This window comes from Nicotiana tabacum, chromosome 11 (genome assembly GCF_000715075.1).
Source record: "Nicotiana tabacum cultivar K326 chromosome 11, ASM71507v2, whole genome shotgun sequence".
Lineage (NCBI taxonomy): Eukaryota > Viridiplantae > Streptophyta > Magnoliopsida > Solanales > Solanaceae > Nicotiana > Nicotiana tabacum.
Genome location: NC_134090.1, coordinates 159,137,310 through 159,155,953, shown reverse-complemented (window position 1 = coordinate 159,155,953; position 18,644 = coordinate 159,137,310). Strand labels below are relative to the sequence as shown.

The 18,644-nt window shown below is 35.6% G+C and overlaps 1 protein-coding gene across 1 annotated transcript; it reads left to right on the top strand.

Moving 5' to 3' along the window:
- Window positions 1–8,695: 8,695 nt before the first annotated feature.
- Window positions 8,696–17,778, top strand: LOC107770262 (uncharacterized). Its single transcript, XM_016589551.2, has 3 exons — window positions 8,696–9,049; window positions 13,763–13,868; window positions 17,537–17,778. The coding sequence occupies exons 1-3, from the start codon at window positions 8,834–8,836 to the stop codon at window positions 17,617–17,619; spliced, it is 405 nt and encodes a 134-aa protein (XP_016445037.1). The 5' UTR covers window positions 8,696–8,833; the 3' UTR covers window positions 17,620–17,778.
- The last annotated feature ends 866 nt before the right edge of the window (window positions 17,779–18,644 follow it).

The following is an 18,644-nucleotide window of genomic DNA, read 5'->3' as shown; positions in this document are numbered from 1 at the left end:
AACTCAACCTAATCTCAATCAAACCTCACGGGCAACGAATTTACTTGGACCGAACTTAAAAACCTCATTTTTAAATGAAGTTTTTACCTCATGTATTAAAGGTTGATACCTTATTTATTTTAAATAAACACCTTTTTAAAAAATTATATTCCATAGCTACTTTTTGATTTTTATAGCCAAATATCTATTTATGGTCACCTCCTACCCTTAATCCATAAAATACGTTTTGTATTATTTTTCTTTCTTATTTTTTTAGATTTTTCTCCACCACTCTCTCTCTCTCAACGCCAATCTTTCTCCATGAATACAATCACGATTCTCCATTGATTCATCTCCATTGTCTCGCCAAATTTTCATTGTCAGTAGGTTGGGGTTCTAAATCAATGTCGAAATCAAGCCATAGAGAGAAAGATGGAGGTTCGAAATCTGCCATTGAAAGGTGAATTGATGGAAATTTTTGAGGGGTTGTATATTTGAAATATGAATTGGAGGGATTTGCAAATGAAATTATAGTGAAATATTTGGGGAATTTCTTTCGTTTTTGCACCAAATTTTGAGAGTTTCGAGTCAGAATCGTGGCCCTATCGACGATACGGCATTAGGGTTGTTCTTGAATAAAGACGACAAAGTTTGGGGCTGAGCAACTTGAAGAGTCTGTTACCTTTTTTTCAATTGTATTTCAATGTATCTCGCTGTATTCTATGTATTTCATTGTATTCATTGTCTTTTTTTCATTGCATTTCAATGTATCTCGCTGTATTCCATGTATTTCATTGTATTCACTGTCTCGCTATATTCCACGAATGTATTCATATATTTTTTTTAGTTAATATAATTGATGTATGCAGATGTATATATGTATTCAAATGTATTTGGAGTATATATTCATATGTTTTTGCACTATAGATAACCTGTTATACTTCATGTATTCAATGTATTTTTATGCATTTAATTGTATTCAATGAATTGTATAATTTCAATATATAAATCTATTTGTAAAGACACCACAAGAAAATATTTTAGTAAAGATACCACTAAAAAAAGAAAGGATGGATTGAATCTCTTAAGATTGCTCTGTTTTTTAGGTGTTTTTCCATTGAGAATCTTTTTATAACCGAAAATACAAATTTTGTGTGTTATAATTGAGTTTGTTGAGTTATATTAGGAGTCTATCGCGTTAATTGATTCACTTACCGTTTTTAAACAGTTGAAGACCTTTTTTCGCAAATTTTGTTATTGTATTCACGAATATAGCTTGTGAATACAGTCGAATACATTCTCTGCTTAGCTGGACTCCCCTATTTTCTACCGAGTTTTGCTACTGTATTCATGAATACAGTAGGAAAAATATATCAAATACAGTCTATAACAATTGAAAAACATAGCTATATGAAGCAATTTAGTAAATGATGGCTATAGCAATCTAATAATCACTAAAACATAGTGGTTTCTGAAAATTTCTCTTTTTAATAGGTTTCAAAAATCTTAGCCCAAGCTACTAAGCTAGCATTTGGCCATAGATTCCAAATTTGTTTTAAAAAATCTGATTTGGATGAAGTTTGGTTTGAAGATGAAAATGTGTTTGGACATACATTTTCAAAATATATTTCCTAACTTCATTTAGGAAAAACATGTATATGATTCCCAAGTTTTGGGATTTTGGCACAAAATCAGCAATTGGGGTTAGGGCTGGGCATATATCGGGTATAACCGATAGCCCGAACCGATAAAAGCTTATTGGGGTATCGATATCGGGTAATCGGTTTAATGGTTCGGTAACATTTTGTATTTTTTCACTATTGGGTTATCGGTTCGGGCCACGGGTTGCCCAATTTCTTAACGGGTTAACCGATAACCTAATAAGATTTAATAAAATTAGGATTTTACCCAATTTCTAGGGCTTCATTCTCTCTTTTTCTCCTAATTTTCCCAGCCACATTCAAGATTGCAGTTTCAATGTTCACTCTTCAGACTCTAATTCAATTTTTGAATAGTTCTTCTTCAAATTTCAATGTACAACCACATTCTTAGAATCTTAGCGTAAATTTGTATTCCAAAATTACTTCTTTGTTAAGAACAAATTTCATTCCTTTCTTTTGAGTTTTACAGTAAAGTTCGATAATAAAAATATAGAATTTTTGATTGTTTTCAATTCTTTATTTTGTGCTCATGTTTAGTACTATGTTTGTACTTTTAAATTTTAAGGTGAAATTGCTACTACTTTGTATTGTTATTAATGTAGTTGGATTGTTGAAGAATTAACACTATTTCAGTTGTATTTGGACAACTTTTGAATTACTAGTACTCGTATTGCTCTTGATACCATTGAACTCTGGAAAATGATTGATCTCTTGATTATAGTTTGGTAGGAACCCAAAAAATTGTAATTTATGTTCCTATTAACTAATATTTCCAGTGAAATGGATATGGAATGCTTGTGGAGTTGTAGTATCAATTTTTGAGATTGCACATGTCATGAATTTGTCAAAATGAAACATTCTTCAAATATTAGTTGTGGCTAGAACGCAGAATTAGGTAGTATACTATATGTTAATTCTTCTCTTTTTTGCTTAACTCGAGTGAATTGTCTTCTCTTTTTTGCTTAACTCTAGATTGAGTTATCTTATCGGGTAAACCGATAACCGAACTGATAATGATCTAACTGATTAACCGATAACTAATATCTTATCGGTTTGATTATCGGTTTCTCATATTTGTAAACCAATAACCGATATGCTAAACCGATACTATTTATAACTGAAACGACTGATGCCCACCCCTAATTGGGGTGATTCTAAGATTTGGGATTTGGGATTTTGCCAAAATGTGGGCAAAATTTATGGCCAAACATGAGTTTTGAAAATAAATCCCAAATTTATTTTGGCAAAACTCATGGCCAAACGGGGCCTAAATTGCGAGCTAAGTTGGGCCAACCTAGTGGGCCAAACGCATATTAACAACTATACTCAGAAATATTTATTAAAAACTTCACCAAATACTAAGATTGGAAATGAAATGTCCCAAATAAGTCCTAACTTACCAACCTCTAACCATTAATTATAAACTTACCAAAATTAACCAAAATAAATAAGGATTCCAAATTCTATCCAAGAATCACACGTAAATATCTCCTTCCATATTTTTAAACGTGATGAAAAGATGGAAAGAAAATTTCATGAATGAGGTAGAAAAAAGGTGATTATATATATATATAACTTTGTAGGTGTGATGACCCAAAAGGTCATCACTTGCTTTTAAATTAAATTCTGTGTTTTCGAGGCCTTGAAAACTCATTTAGAGTCACCTCGATTTACGTGCGCAGTCCGGGCGTGTAGCTGGAAAGCTTAGATATGAAAATCTATGAAAAATGATAAAATTTGGCTATAAAGTGAGTTAATTTGACTTCGGTCAGCGTTTTAGGTAAACAAATCCGGACCTATAATTTGATGGTCCCGGAGGGTCCATAGGAAAATATGGGACTTGGGCATATGCCCGAAATCGAATTCCGAGGTCCCAAGCCCAAGAAATGAATTTTTTAAGGAAAATTATTTTCTGAAATTGTTTAAAGGAACTTGAAATAAAATTTGATTAGAACATAATGCTATCGGGCCCGTATTTTGATTCCGGAGCCCGGTACAGGTCTTATATATGATTTAAGATGTTTCTGTGGAATTTGGTGAAAAACGGATGTCATTTGACGTGATTCAGACCTAAATTACTAAAATTGATGTTTTAAGAAGTTTGAGAAAATTCTTTGATTTGAGGTTTAATTCGTTGTTAATGATGTTATTTAGGCGATTTGATCACACAGATAAGTTCGTATGATATTGTTGAGTTAGTACGTATGTTTGGTTAGGAGCCACGAGGGCTCGGCTGTGTTTCGGATGTGTTTCGGAAGGATTTGGACTTAGGAAAGGTTATAGGTTTTTGTTGTTCAGTACCCAGGGATTTTACCCTTCGCGTGTCCCACTCGCGAACGTTTAAGAAAAATCTCTCAGGTGCCCAATTTCTTCTTTGCGAAAGCGAAGCTCGAGATGCAAACGCGAAGCTGAGGGGGGAAACCCTTCGCGAACGCGTCCCTGCACTCGCGAACGCATAAGGTCCTGGGGAGGGGTCATCAATTTGTTCATTGCGAATGCGGCCACTAGCCCGCGAACGCGTAAGCTTGAGGAGCCAAAGCTCCGCGAACGCGTAAACTTGAGGAGCCAAAGCTCCGTGAACACGAGCCTTATCCTGCGAATGCGAAGGTCTGTCAGACCTAACCCATCGCGAATGCGATGAGCCTATCGCGAACGTGATGGGTAAATTCGCCCAGTTATTTTAAAAGACCAAATCAGTAGCCATTACGGGATTACACCAAAATTTCATAACTTCTTCATTTCAACTCCAAATTAGGCGATTTTTGAAAGGGGATTCCACCACCAATTCATAGGTATGTAATCTTAGACTCATTTTCTTAAATTTCCATTAACACCCATTAGATTTCTAGGCTTAAATAATGTAATTAAGGGTAGAAAATTAGGGATTTGGGTAGAGTTAGGGCTTTTTGATATATTTGATTTAGACTTCGTTTTGGGGTCGGATTTGAAAATAAATTACATATTCGGGCTCGTGAGTGAATGGGTGATCGGGTTTTGGTTCGAACCTTGTGTTTTGACCAAGTGGACCCGGGGTCAATCTTTGACTTTTTGGGAGAATGATTAGAAAGCTATCATTAAGCATTGGAATTGGATTGTTTAACATTTATTGATGTTATGAAGTCGATTATGTATAGATACAATTGATTTGGAGCCGAATTCGAAAGGAAAGGCGGTGATTGATGCTTGAGTTGGCCGTGGAAGTTCGAGATAAGTGTTTGGTCTAACCTTAGCTTGAGAGATTAGGAATTGAGTCCTATTTGCTATGTAGTAATTGTTGAGTACGACGTATAGGCATGGTGACAAATATCTATACGTTGGTGTCTAACATGCCCGTAAGTCTTTATATTGTGATTATCATGACTTCGTTGTATCTTTTATGCCTTGGCGATGGTTTTTATTTGTTGTATAAAGTTTGTGGAAAGAATTGTGACCTATGAACATTGAGGAGCGTTGGCCCAAGTTGTATGACAAATTGTGAAAGTATAAGTGACAATTGAACTTTTAGAGCATTGGCTCGAGTTGTGAAATGAGTTGTGAAGGTATAAGTGATAATTGAACCTCTAGAGCATTGGCTCGAGTTGTGAAGTGAATCGTGAAGTAAAAATGAAAAAGAGAAGAGATTATTATGTTGTCACCCTTGCCGGGCTATTGTTGATTTAATTGTTATCTCCCTTGCCGGGATGTTGATGTTGTTCCCTTGCCGGGATTTAATTGTTGACTTGTTGCTCCCTTGCTGGAATTCTTATTGCAATTTCCTTTATTTTCTTGCCCTATTGTTTGTGATTGTTATTTGGGTGAGGAAGAGAGTTAAAGCACGAAGGGTGATGCCGTGCATTGTTTGTTTTGTGAAGAAAGAGTGTAAAGCACGAAGGGTGATGTCGTGCCGCACGATGTACCATTCCTTGCCTATTATATTGATTTCATGGTGAGGAAAGAGTGTAAAGCACGAAGGGTGATGCCGTGCCACACGATGTACCATTCCGTGCCTATTGTATTGATTCTTATGGTGAGGACGAGAGTAAAAGCACGAAGGGTGATGTCGTGCACTTGTCCTTGATTTTCCCTGATTCTTGCTGATAATTGAGTTATGTTGTCCTTTACATTTATTTACTGATTTTCTGATGTTACTTGATTTTATTTCGAGGTTATAGATTCCCTTACCCTATTTGCCTTGTGATTGTTGTTTGGGTGAGGAAGAACGTAAAGCACGAAGGGTGATGCCGTGTATTGTTTTGGTGAGAGAGTGTTAAAACACGAAGGGTAATGCCGCGTATTGTTTTGGTGAGAGAGAGTAAAGCACGAAGGGTAATGTCGTGCACTTGTCTTTGATTTCCTAATTTTTATTGATAATTGTGTTACAGTTTCTCTACACTAAATTGCTGGTTTCCTGTTGATACTTGTTGTACCCCGCAACATGATTTTCCCTTCCTATTTTTAATTGAACTGTGGTGAACCTCATACTTATTTGTTGCCCTTCTGTTACTATTCGATATTTCCCCGCAGCACGTTTGCCCCCTCCCATACTTGACTGTATATGACTGTTTCTTTTTGTACTTCTTTTCTCGCCATATATAGTTAAATTGCACACGTTTATTTGATAGTCTGGTCCTAGCCTCGTCACTACTTCGCCGAGGTTAGGCTAGGCACTTACCAACACATGAGGTCGGTTGTGCTGATACTACACTCTGCACTCTTTTGTGTAGACCCCAGTGTTGTAGACTTCGGACCGCAGAGGGATTGCTGATTCTTGCTCATCAGGCGATCCGAGGTAGTCCTGCAGGCGTCCGCAGGCCTTGCCGTCTCCTTCTATCTACTATTCCTATTTCTTTCATGAATTTCTAGAGACAGTGTTGTATTTAATTCTTTCAGACTCTTTATTTGTAGTATTCTTAGATCGTATGTGAAACTGTGACACCAGTTCTGGGTAGTCGAGACTCAAACAGTTGTATTAGATATTCATGTTCAGATAGCTTATTGTTTTTCTTCCGCTTATGTTAAATTTCGTTGTCTAAATGTTATTACTTCGAAATTGTTAATGGATATAAAATGGGTAAAAAGACAAATTGTTCACGTAATTGGCTTGCCTAGCTCATAGTAGTATGCGCCATCACGACTCCCGAGGGTGGAAAATCCGAGGTGTGACATATATATAATAATGGTTATTTTTCAACAGATATGGTTGAAATTTATTGAAAATATATAAATGAGTCAAATACAATATTTAGGAAGATTAGAGGTGATTTGATCTGATTTGGCATCAAAATTCGTAGTTAAAATCGAGTTCAAAAAATTCGTTTGCGACACATGTATCAAACATGTATCGCACATATATCTCACACACAGGTGTACATAGATATCCATACGATACACATTTGATACAAATATGATATAGATGTGATATACAAATGATACAGAGTGTGATACACATATCATCTTTTTTCTATGTTCATCTTCTACTTCGAATTTTCAATTCAAACCATATCAAAACTCTACCAAATCATCCAAAAATTGGATTTAAACTCCTTAAGATATATCCAATCTATTCCAATAACACTCACTCAAAAGAAAACAAAATTCAAAAATTTGACTTTTTTTTACCACAAATAGCTAATTAGCTAATATTGATAATATTTTATGAATTGGTTAATTTTCATACTAACTTACTGATGGTCTGGCATAACTGATAATTTTTCTATTAATTACTAATCAAAAGTACAGTTTAAATTAATTAGTTAAATATAAATTACTTCTCACTAAAAATATTTTTCCAAAGTTTTTTTTAAAGAAAATTAAGTTTCAAAATATGCAGAATTTAGAATCGTAAAAACATTTTCTTTAGAGTCTGTTTGGAAAGCCACCCTGTAATTGGAATTGGTGTAATTACAAGGGTAGTAATTACACAGTTGTGTAATTACGACGACCTGTTTGTTTGTCATAGTGTTATTACAGTGTAATTATATGTTTACTGTTTGGTTGCACAAGTGTAATTACATAGTTAAATTAAATTTTAAATTAAGTAATTATCAAAACTTAAAAGTTAATATAATAAATATATGCCTATAAATTTTTATAAGTATAAATAATATTATATTTGGTATTTAAGATGTATATTTTTTCGTGAATATACATTAATTTAGTAATCATATATTTATAACTAATATTGTAAAAATAATTTATATATATATTTTTAAAATTAATAATATTTAGTTTAGATAGTTACAAAAATTAAAAATATACGTTTTATTTGTTCATCATGAAATTCATGTTTGATAAAATAAATTAATTTATAAATATATGTCATAGCATTAGTCAAATATTTCACAAAACTCATCTATTAATTCTAACTAAAAAATGAACAACATGCAATGTGAGCCAATACTACTAAAACAAGTAAATTAGAACCATGAATATAACACAATTTCAAAATTCAAAAAATAAATAAAATAGTTTAACATATATGTCAAATTCCGACATAATATAGTAAGTTCCGCTGCAACTTAAGATTAGGAAACATGACAAGTTTATAACCACATTCAACAATAAAATTCCACTTTAATTTCATCACTCATTATATGCCAAGTTTGTTAATGACTCATTAATATTTTTAATATTAGGAGGTGTAGTTTCAAAAAATAAAAAATAAAAAATAAAATATAAGTAATTACATGTAATCACAAGAAGCAAAGATAGAGAAACAAAAGATAAATAATGTATAAAGAAAAATATATTTTAAAATTTTAAAAGAAATTAAAAGTAAAATAAAGTTAAAAATTAAAATAATAGAAATAAAAAGTTATAAAGAGAATAAATTAAAATAAAACAAAAAGGAAAGAAACTAAAAGACAACCTTGTAATTATACAGTGAAATTATAACTAATTCTCACCCCTCAGAATTAAAGAATGTAATTACACCCTCCAATTACACGAATGTAATTACACCCTCCAATTACACGAATGTAATTACACCCTCCAATTACACTTAATTCCATGACTAAATAAACAAACATGCCAAAATGTAATTATACTCAATTACACCCGAATCCATTCCGAAGCGGCAAACAAATCAGAAAGACCATCTCTCTCTCACGCGCGCGCACACAAACGCAAACTCTCTTTCTTGCACTTTTTTGCACCGGCCCCGGCGTGTCAGCCTTCAACTTCAAAACGGAAAGAGAAGAAGAAAAGAAGAAGAAATGAGCGAAGACACGAAGAGAAATGGTATCGGAGCCGGAGCTGTGGTGGTGAAGTCTTCGTCGGACGATCGCAAGTCGTTATCAGCCTCCTCCGATGATCGCAAATCCTCTTCGAGTTCAGCTACTTCTACTACTGTTGGGAAGAAGACAGTAATCATAAAAAGTGCCGATATGAAACCTGACCTCCAAAATGAGGCTGTCGACATTGCTATTGCTGTATATACTCTCTCTCTCTCTCTCACACACACATACACACACGAATTTGTTAATTATTCACGAACAAATTTTCGGAGTGAGAAAATAATTACTAGTAACTGAAATCGTGAATAAATTTCAGTTCTACTCACTGCCGGTGCAAAAAATATTTACACAATCAGGTCATTAAAGTTTGTACACAATTAGGTCATTTGGCAATTACTGGGGAAATCTCTTGATACAAATTAATTGGTACTGATAAATATGGTAACTGACCAGCTTTCACATGTTAAAATGTCTGTGCATATGACTTTAAATCGTTTAAATTATTTAATTTATAAAGTGTGAGTAGACTTTGAACATCTCGTGATTATAGCGTCTAAGTTATTTTCTTTAATTAGAGGCCAAATGAGTATATTTCCTGAACAAAGGATCTTTTGTTTGAGTAAAACAATTTAATTAAGGATTTAAGTTATATACACTGATACTGTAAAAAATATTTTAACCCGTGATATTGGTCCGATATCATTTTTACCAGATTACCTATTATAATACTTACCAAGAGATTCATCTCTAATTACCTAATAAAGACCTTATTGTGTAAATACAATATCTTTTACACCGTCAATGCGTAGAATTTAAACTCTTTAATTACGTAATAAATTTTTGAGTCCAATATTGAATGTTTCTCTATTTATTTTCTAAGTTATTATCTTTGATTCAAGAGACAAAAAGTGTATTTCTCAGACAAAAAGTGAGATGGATCTTTGCTTGTGGTTATTTTGGACTCAAAACACAAAAATAGGTGAAAAAAATAACCTGTGACCATTTTATTTATAGCGCATTTATGCAATGCGCTATACCTTAACGGCACATTTGTCCGTTAAGGTATAGCGCATTTGTTACATGCGCTATACAACTATATCGCATATATTAGATGCGCTATACCTGAAGTTGAAAAGACAGATAGGTATAGCGCATCTAATATATGCGCTATACCTGTATTAAAAAACGGCCAGTCCTTCTTTGCGACAGAACCCCATCTAATATATGCGCTATGCCGGATTTTTGTGTAAAATATAAAAGTTAACAAACAAATCATTATGAATGAAATAAGTTGAATATTATTTAGAATTAAGTTTTTAGTATTTTTTATATGAATAATTATTAAATATATCGTAATTAGTTATGAAAATTAAATATTTAATTCTCTTATAGCCCAAAAGTATTTGAAAAAAAGATGACAGTTAAAATAAAACCCAGCCGAATTTTAGTCAAAAAATATAAGAAACTAACATATAAAATATTAATATAGAAAATTTATCAGCTTAAGTAATAATATAGAAAATTTATCGATTAAATATTAATATAAAAACTATCGCAATATATTTGAAGATGTTAAACGATTAAAGAGAAAAATACTTTAATTGATATTATTCAATTTACAGACATTGTCATGGAACTTTTCCATGTGCATCTTGGACCTGCTATTCGAGAGCTACTGTTGCTCCAGGGTGGCCATAGATCTTTACACATATGAGATGGACAATTGGTGTCCCAGACCTTCCACCCCATACGTGTAGACGATCTTTGGGGGTTCACTAGGGACCACCACTTCATCCCCGTACAGTTACACGCCTTGAGTGGAGGGGTTTTTACCGGATTATAGAGATCGGCCGATTGCATTTCGACTGGTCTATGATCATGGCTATGATAGATGGTGGCGACCGGAGACACACACATTTTATCTACCTATCGACGAGGCTACTATCATGCTAGAGGACGTGGAGGTTCTATTCGAGTTGCTTGTTGATGGTATGGCTGTCAGCTACCCGCAGGTCCTTAGAGACTATACGAGAGAGGATTATCTACATATGTTGCAGAGGCTCACAAGTTTCCAGCCTGCGGAGCCGACTGCTTTGAGTGGTGCCAGTTGATTGCAGCTGTCGCCCGTTAGGCAGCATCTGGTGTCGCTGCACGCGGAGATTACGATGACTCACCCGACAGAGTCTATCAAGCGGCAGACAAGGTTGTTGTTGCTGCTGATGTTTGGTGATATTCTATTCCCCGAACACTTCGAGAAACGTAGTTAGCTTGCGATTTCTTCATCATCTGGAATGGCTAGATGAGTTACCTGCTTACATCTGGGGTGGAGCTGTTCTAGCCTACCTTTATAGGCAGCTGTGCTGGTCGTCCATGGGCACCTTGAGAGACGTCGCCGGTTTTATTCCGCTGCTGCCGGTGATAACATTATCAATTCTTTTTATGATTATAACAGAGATAATACAAAATGACTTAAATTTTACGTCCCCAATCAATATTAAGTTTGGGCCTGGGAGTGGTTTGTGCAGATCCAGCCACCTCTCCCACCGATAGCTCCAGATTTACCACCTCTACCGTCTCTACCACTTGCTAGGAGGTGGGTAGATAGGTGAGGGCGCGTCCGTGAGGTCAAGGCTCAACATCATCTCCCTTATTACAGGGATCTGTTGGATTTACTTGAAGACGCTCAGGTAAATGTATGACTAAGTTTGTTTGGTAATGCTTGATCTGTCTTGCATTTACTATCGATTCTTTTGATTAATAAATAGTTCATATGGAGGCCATATAGCGACGGGCTCATCGCTAGATTGCTAGACTATTGCCCCCGCGGTGGAGCTATGTGGATGTCTTCAGTCCCACTTATATGTCTCGATATAGTCGAGCATCATGCCACCCAAAAATATATGTCTTGATGTCTCTCGGTGGCATAATGCTCGACTATATCGAGACATATAAGTGGGACTGAAGACATCCACATAGCTCGATCGTGCGAGCAATAGTCTGGCAATCCAGTGATGAGCTCATCACTGTATGGCCTCCCTATGAACTATTTATTAAAAACAAAAGAATCGTGAGTAAACGCAAGACAGATTAAGCATTATCAAACAAACTGTCATATATTTACCTGAGCGTCTTCAAGTAAATCCAATAGATCTCTGTAATAAGGGAGATGATGTCGAGCCTCGACCTCGCGGGGGCGACCTCGCCTATCTACCCACCTCCTAGCACGTGGTAGAAACGGTGGAGGTGGTGCATCTGGAGCTATCGGTGGGAGAGGTGGCACGAACCGCTCCCAGGCCCAAAACTAATATTGATTGTGGACGTAAAATTTAAGTGATTTTGTACTATCTATGTTATAATCATAAAAAGAATTGATAATGTTATCACCTACAGCAGCAGAATAAAACCGGCGACGTCTCTTACGGTGCTCATGGACGACCGACACAACTGCCTATAAAGGTAGCCTAGAACTGCTCCACCCCAACTGTAAGTAGGTAACTCATCTTGCCGCTCCAGATGATGCAGAAATCGCAAGCTAACTAGGTTTCCTGAAGTGTTCGGGAACAGAATACCACCAAACATCATCAAGAGCAATAGCTTCGTCTGTCGCTCGATAGCCTCTGCCGGTGAGTAATCAGTAATCTCCGCGTGCAGCGCCACCTGATGTTGCCTAACGGGCGACAAATGCTATCGACTGGCACCACTCAAAGCAGTTGGTTCGCAGGCTGAAAACCGGTGAGCCTCTACAACATATGTAGATAGTCCTCTCTCGTATAGTCCCTAAGAGCCTGCGGGTAGCTGACAACCATACCATCAACGGGCAACCCGAATAGAACCTCCATGTCCTGTAGCGTGATGGTAGTCTCGCCGATAAGTAGATGAAATGTGTGCGTTTCCGGTTGCCACCGCTCTATCATAGCCGTTCCGTCTGCTCAAGGCGTGTAACTATACGGGGATGAAGTGGGTGATCCCTAATGAACTCTCAAATATCGTCTATACGTCTGGGTGGAAGGTCTGTGACAACTATCCATCCCAGATGTGTGAAGACCTATGGCCACCTGGAGCAACAGTAGCTCTCGAACAGCAGGTCCACGATGCATAGGGGGAAGCTCTATGACGATGTCTGTAAATTGAATAATATTAATTAACGTATTTTTTTCTTTAATCGTTTAACATCTTTCAATATATTGTGATATTTTTATATTAATATTTAATCGATAAATTTTCTATATTATTACTTAGGTTGATATATTTGATATGTTATTTTCTTACATTTTTTGATTATAATTCGGCAGGGTTTTATTTGATGTGTCATCTTTTTTCAGATATTTTTGGGTTATAAGAAAATTTAATTTCATAACTAATCACGATATATTTAATAATTATTCATATAAAAAAATACTAAATAATATTCAATTTATTTCATTAGTAACGATTTGTTTGTTAACTTTTATGTTTTACACGGCATACCAATATATTAGATGGGGGTCTGTCGCGAAGAAGGATTGACCGTTTTTTAATACAGGTATATCGCATATATTAGATGCGCTATACCTATCTGTCTTTTCAACTTTAGGTATAGCGCATCTAATATTTGCGCTATACCTGTACTTTGACAGACATTTGAAAATCAGGTATAGCGCATGGATTGCATGCGTTATGCCTTAACGGACAAATGTGCCGTTAAGGTATAGCGCATGCAATCCATGCGCTATAGATAAAATGGTCAAAGGTTGTTTTTTTCACCTATTTTTGTGCTTTGAATCCAAAAAAAAAAATTCACTTTGGTTCCGGACTCTCTGCTTGATTGTCAGGAAGAGTCCAGAATTTTAAGTGTCTACGCTGATCAGAATATGACATGACTATACAACTTCTGAATGTTTATACATTTTGTCTCTGTGTATATTTTAGGCACTTGAGAAGTGTAATGTTGAGAAGGATGTAGCAGAACAGATTAAGAAGGAGTTCGACAAGAAGTATGGCCCTTCTTGGCATTGCATTGTCGGAAAAAACTTCGGTAAACATGCTTGGCTCTTCTTATCTTCCAGCTTGTTTTTTCCTTTTTCAAGTTCATAGGTGCTGCATTGGTTATATTGATAAACATTTCTACAAGAAATCAAATTTCCGTTTATCTAATTAGAAGTTTATGCTTGGAAGGTAACATGGTAACAAAGCTAATGTTAAATTGTTTTCTTCTTGCGGCCTATTGCAATGACATGCAATATATGTTGGAAATGTGCGGATCTGGCCTTCCTTCAGGCTTTGTCTTGAATGTCAGGGTGGATTAGTATTTGTGCATTTTAAATGACTTGTCAAAGGATCTTATTTTCGTCTAACTTTTTGATCTTTGAAGGTCAAAGGAAAAGCTTACCTGGGAAGGGGGTTTGGTTAAAATTTCTGTGTTGAGGTTTTCACCACTCTTGGTAGAATATATCTAGGTTCAATAGTATTAGGTGGTTCGGTAACTACTTAATTAGAATTATGCAACTACTTGTAACATAATTTGGCAGATCGTGTTCGAACACAATCTCATTACACTTTTGGTTTTTCCTGCAACAAAATATCAGTAATCACAAAACTTGGTGAGAATGACCCTTTTTTCTAACAACGGGTCAAAGGGTAATGGATATCATCATTTCTAACACTTCTCAAAAGATAATTTATTGGTTGGCCAGCATCTGGCTTAGCCGGCCCCATTATGGTAAAAGAACCTTTGGTATCCTTTAGGATCTTAAAGGTATCAACATGTCCTTCAATCTTGTTAGGGTTTCTACAACATTGTCTACCTTGTTATGTGCTTGTTTTCTTGACAAACACATACACCCAGTTATTAAACCGCAATTGATGACATCAGAGATTCCTCTTGTGTTCACATGTAGGATGGTGAAACTTTCATTGCTAAGATTGTTGTCATGCGCCCACATGAGCGGCCAAACTCTCAGCTTGGTGGCATGTTTACCCATTTGTCATGTTTGTGTGAGATTAGAAATTGTGGTAGTAAATAAGGCAATGTTTTCTCTATTAATACACAATCGCTGAGAGATATTGTGCTTATGCATGCACACAGTTTTACATTTTTGGTGTTATCGCAAACTTAATTCTTCAGATGTCCCACGTTAATTTACTTATTTTTCTTTCGTCTGTTTTATAACTCTTTCTCCTAAATGTCATAATCTGGTAGGTAAAATTATTATATGCTAATGCCAGCATTGTCATTTATAAAGATGAATCATAAGTTTCTCGCTATGAAATTCTACTTTGTGTTAGTCTAGTCTTTTAGGTGATGAATGGTTTTTGTGATTACCTCCGGTCCTGTGAGATGCGAATAAATGGATTATGCATAGAGTATTATTTGTATGCGCAAGTGGTCATACATGACTTTCCTGTGCTTGTGAAGAAAATCAATGAGTGATGAAGTGGGTTAGAAGTTGATCATGTCTAGATTAAAATGAAATAGGTTAGAGGTTGATCATGACTAAACGAGAACGCTCTGTTTTAGTGATCCATTTGAGAGTAGAAGTGTAATACATCAAATCTACCAACTTTCAGCAGTTTGCTACTAACAATAGTCCTTTATTTATCTTTACGTAGGACGAATCCTGTAATAGTTTGACAGGGTATTCATTCTTTGTAAGTGCTAAGGCTTCAGTTGTCAAACTATACTTAAGCTTCTTTCCGTTACTTTAGTGAAGCATCTGTACTTTTCATTGTGTAACTTGTGGTACTTGTTCAGAGCAGTGTAATAGAATTATCACATTTTTGGGTACCTATAGAAAGAAAAGGTTTTCCTTCTTGGTTCGCAATGGAGATTATACTGTTCTTTAATACAGCTATACTGACCACTTACCCTTGGTATCAAATAATTTGAAGGCTGACGCTAGTTGCAATAGCCAGTTTCGGTTAAGAACACAGCTATACTGACCACTTACCCTTGGTGTCAAATAATTTGAAGGCTGACGCTAGTTGCAATAGCTAGTTTCGGTTTAACAGCAGTTCGAAAGTAGCGACTGACGTTCAGCCAAAAGCTAGAGGACGCCAACCTCATCTACTACATTTGATAATTTGAAGAATTTTGGAGTATATGTTTGAACTTAAAGGCAAAATTAGCCTAGAAGCACCATGATAAAGTGGATTTTATCCCCACCCCTGGACTATACATTGGAACTCAAAAGAGAAAATTAACCTAGAGGCGCCATGATAAATGGGCTTTATCCCCACCCCCACCCACAATAAAAAAATAAGTACAAAATACAAAAGTAATATGTGTAGAAAAGTAACAAAGGACTACAGTAACTAAGCTCTCGTTTAACCACAGATTTTGGCAACTTTTTTTTAATTTTTTTTTGAAAACATTGTTTGTTCATAGAATATGATCAGTTTTTGAAAAACATTTGATGTTTTTTTTCAATTTCCCAAAATCTAGTTTAGGTAGTCTTTGGGTGAAATTTTTTCTTGCACTCACAAAACAAGTTTTTTTCAAATAAAATGCATGTCCAAACACAACTTCAACTTCCAAAAATTATTTTCCAACATAACTTCAAAAACTCGTTTTTTAAGTTTCAACCAAATTTATGTCTAAAGACTAGCTAATATTGTGTAGAAAGGTAGCAGAAAACTTGATCACCAGTGTCGATACTTATTAAATTGATTCACGCAGACCTATAGATTTTTCAATTACTTAGCTTGAATGGTCTTTTCACAGCTGAAGCTCTGTTAACATCTGTAGATAGTATTATCTCATCTGGTGGACGTATCTCATCTGGTGCTTCTTGAAACCACGTAGGACTTTTACTTTCTCTTGTTCAGACAGGAAATTGTTAAACCTTTTCAGATATCTTTGCCTGAGTTATATAGTACACAATTTAATATGGTTATATTTTACTGTCACTAAATTCTTTTGTTGCTCCCCTAGTATCCTTTTCTTTTTCCTTTCTCTAGCGCCATAAAACTAGAGGTGGAATATTTGCAGTGCCAGAGTATTGTATTTTTATTTCTTTGCTTTGGTAAAAGTTTCTTAGAGATTAATTGGTTTGACCATGAATTTTGTCTGAAGTGTACATCAAAAGAAATTACTTGATGCCTCTAACATATCATGCTTGAGGCTACATTTGTCATTTTGCTTTAGGTGTAAGAGGTTTGTGAATATAATTTTAGCGTCTTCGGCTCTGGTAGAGTATTTGTCCTCGTGCGGTGAAATATTAGGGGAGTTCGTAATTTGGAATAGCTGTCCTTTGCCTGAGTTTGATGTTGATGGAATTAGTTTTCCACAATATCTTGGTTGCTAATCTCAAATTGTGCTCTGCTGAACTTCTGCATAGCCAAGATTTTGTTTGCCCCATTATCAATTTCAGTTTTGTTGGTTGTTTGCCTTGGTTGAGGATTATAGATGGTACGTGTAGCAAAGAAAATGGTCGCTCAATTTAACTGTGATGAAGGCTGCTAAAGTCATTCCCAATTCGGATGAGAACCAATTCTGCTGTGTTGGTCATTTGTTTTTATTCCTTTTTTCTTCCTCCGTATACCAACAGATTGTAGAGTTTGGTGAGGATGGGAAGTCTTGTCTGCATTATGATGCTTTTTTGAATAATTTGTTCGTTTTAAACGAAAGATTGACTGCTTTGATCCACAGACTTATTATGCATCAACAACTCATGGCATTTTTGTGTTTTGCCTCTTCCCACGTAGGTTCTTATGTGACTCATGAGACGAACCACTTTGTATACTTCTATTTGGATTCAAAAGCTATACTTCTATTCAAATCTGGTTGAACTCGCTGGTGACAATGATAGAGAAAAGGGTGACGACGACAGTGATGTTATAGTCTGCCCATGTATGTATTGAAAATACCCAGCTACAAAGATCTAGTGGGAAATTCATGTACCTGTATAACCGAATTATTATTGATATGGTCACTCAATTATTCGAAATTATCCAGTAAAGTCATCTTTATTTCTTTTGTAACAAAAAATCATTTAACTATGCATATAATGATATGAAAAACGTCCTTATCATAAAAAGAAAACAAAAAAAGTGTTAAGAGAGGTGTTGGGTTGAAATTAAGCCCGGAGGATTTCTAGGTTTCTCAAATTGGGTAGCGTTTTTTTTTTGAGAATCATTGTAGTTATCTAAAATTTGTTGAAAAAACTTGTTATGAAATTTGATTTTATATGTTAAAATTCAAGGATGCTAACTCGAAGCAAGATCAAATATTTGAGCAAAATACATGGACTTGTTAATTAACTCTAATTTCATGTATAAGATGAACTAGCTAATTGGCTCAGGCTTACTTGAATGTTAGTACTTCATTTAAAGCTCAAAGGCTGATCGTGATCTGTGAACTGGAATAAATACAAGACCAATGTCACGACCCAAATCCCCGAACCCGGTCGTGATGGCGCCTCTCGTGAAGACAAGGCCAGCCAGACCAAAACAGAACACCTCTTTTAAACAGTTAACCATCATAAACAGTGGTAGCATATAATATAATGCTCATAAATTGCGGAATTTAACGATAATAACAGCAGGAACTATCCCGACACAGCCCAAACTGGGGTGTCACAAGTCATGAGTTACTACAGAATCTGCTATAGGTCTACAAAGTACGGAATCCGATACAACAATCTGAAGAAAACATAAATGATAGAGGATAAGAGAGACAAGGGGCTGCGGACGTCAACAACTACCTCGTAACTCCAAATCACTGCCTAGCCTGGAAGGAATCATCGCTCAGGTGCGAACTCTGCTATACCTGAATCTGCACACATGGTGCATGGAGTAATGTGAGTACTCCGAC

Excerpts from the sequence above, each read along its gene's own strand:
- LOC107770262 (XM_016589551.2), top strand. The coding sequence starts at position 8,834 with ATGAGCGAAGACACGAAGAGAAATGGTATCGGAGCCGGAGCTGTGGTG. Across the intron at positions 9,050-13,762 it reads CTGTCGACATTGCTATTGCT|GCACTTGAGAAGTGTAATGT; the intron begins GTATATACTCTC and ends TGTATATTTTAG. Across the intron at positions 13,869-17,536 it reads CATTGTCGGAAAAAACTTCG|GTTCTTATGTGACTCATGAG; the intron begins GTAAACATGCTT and ends CTTCCCACGTAG.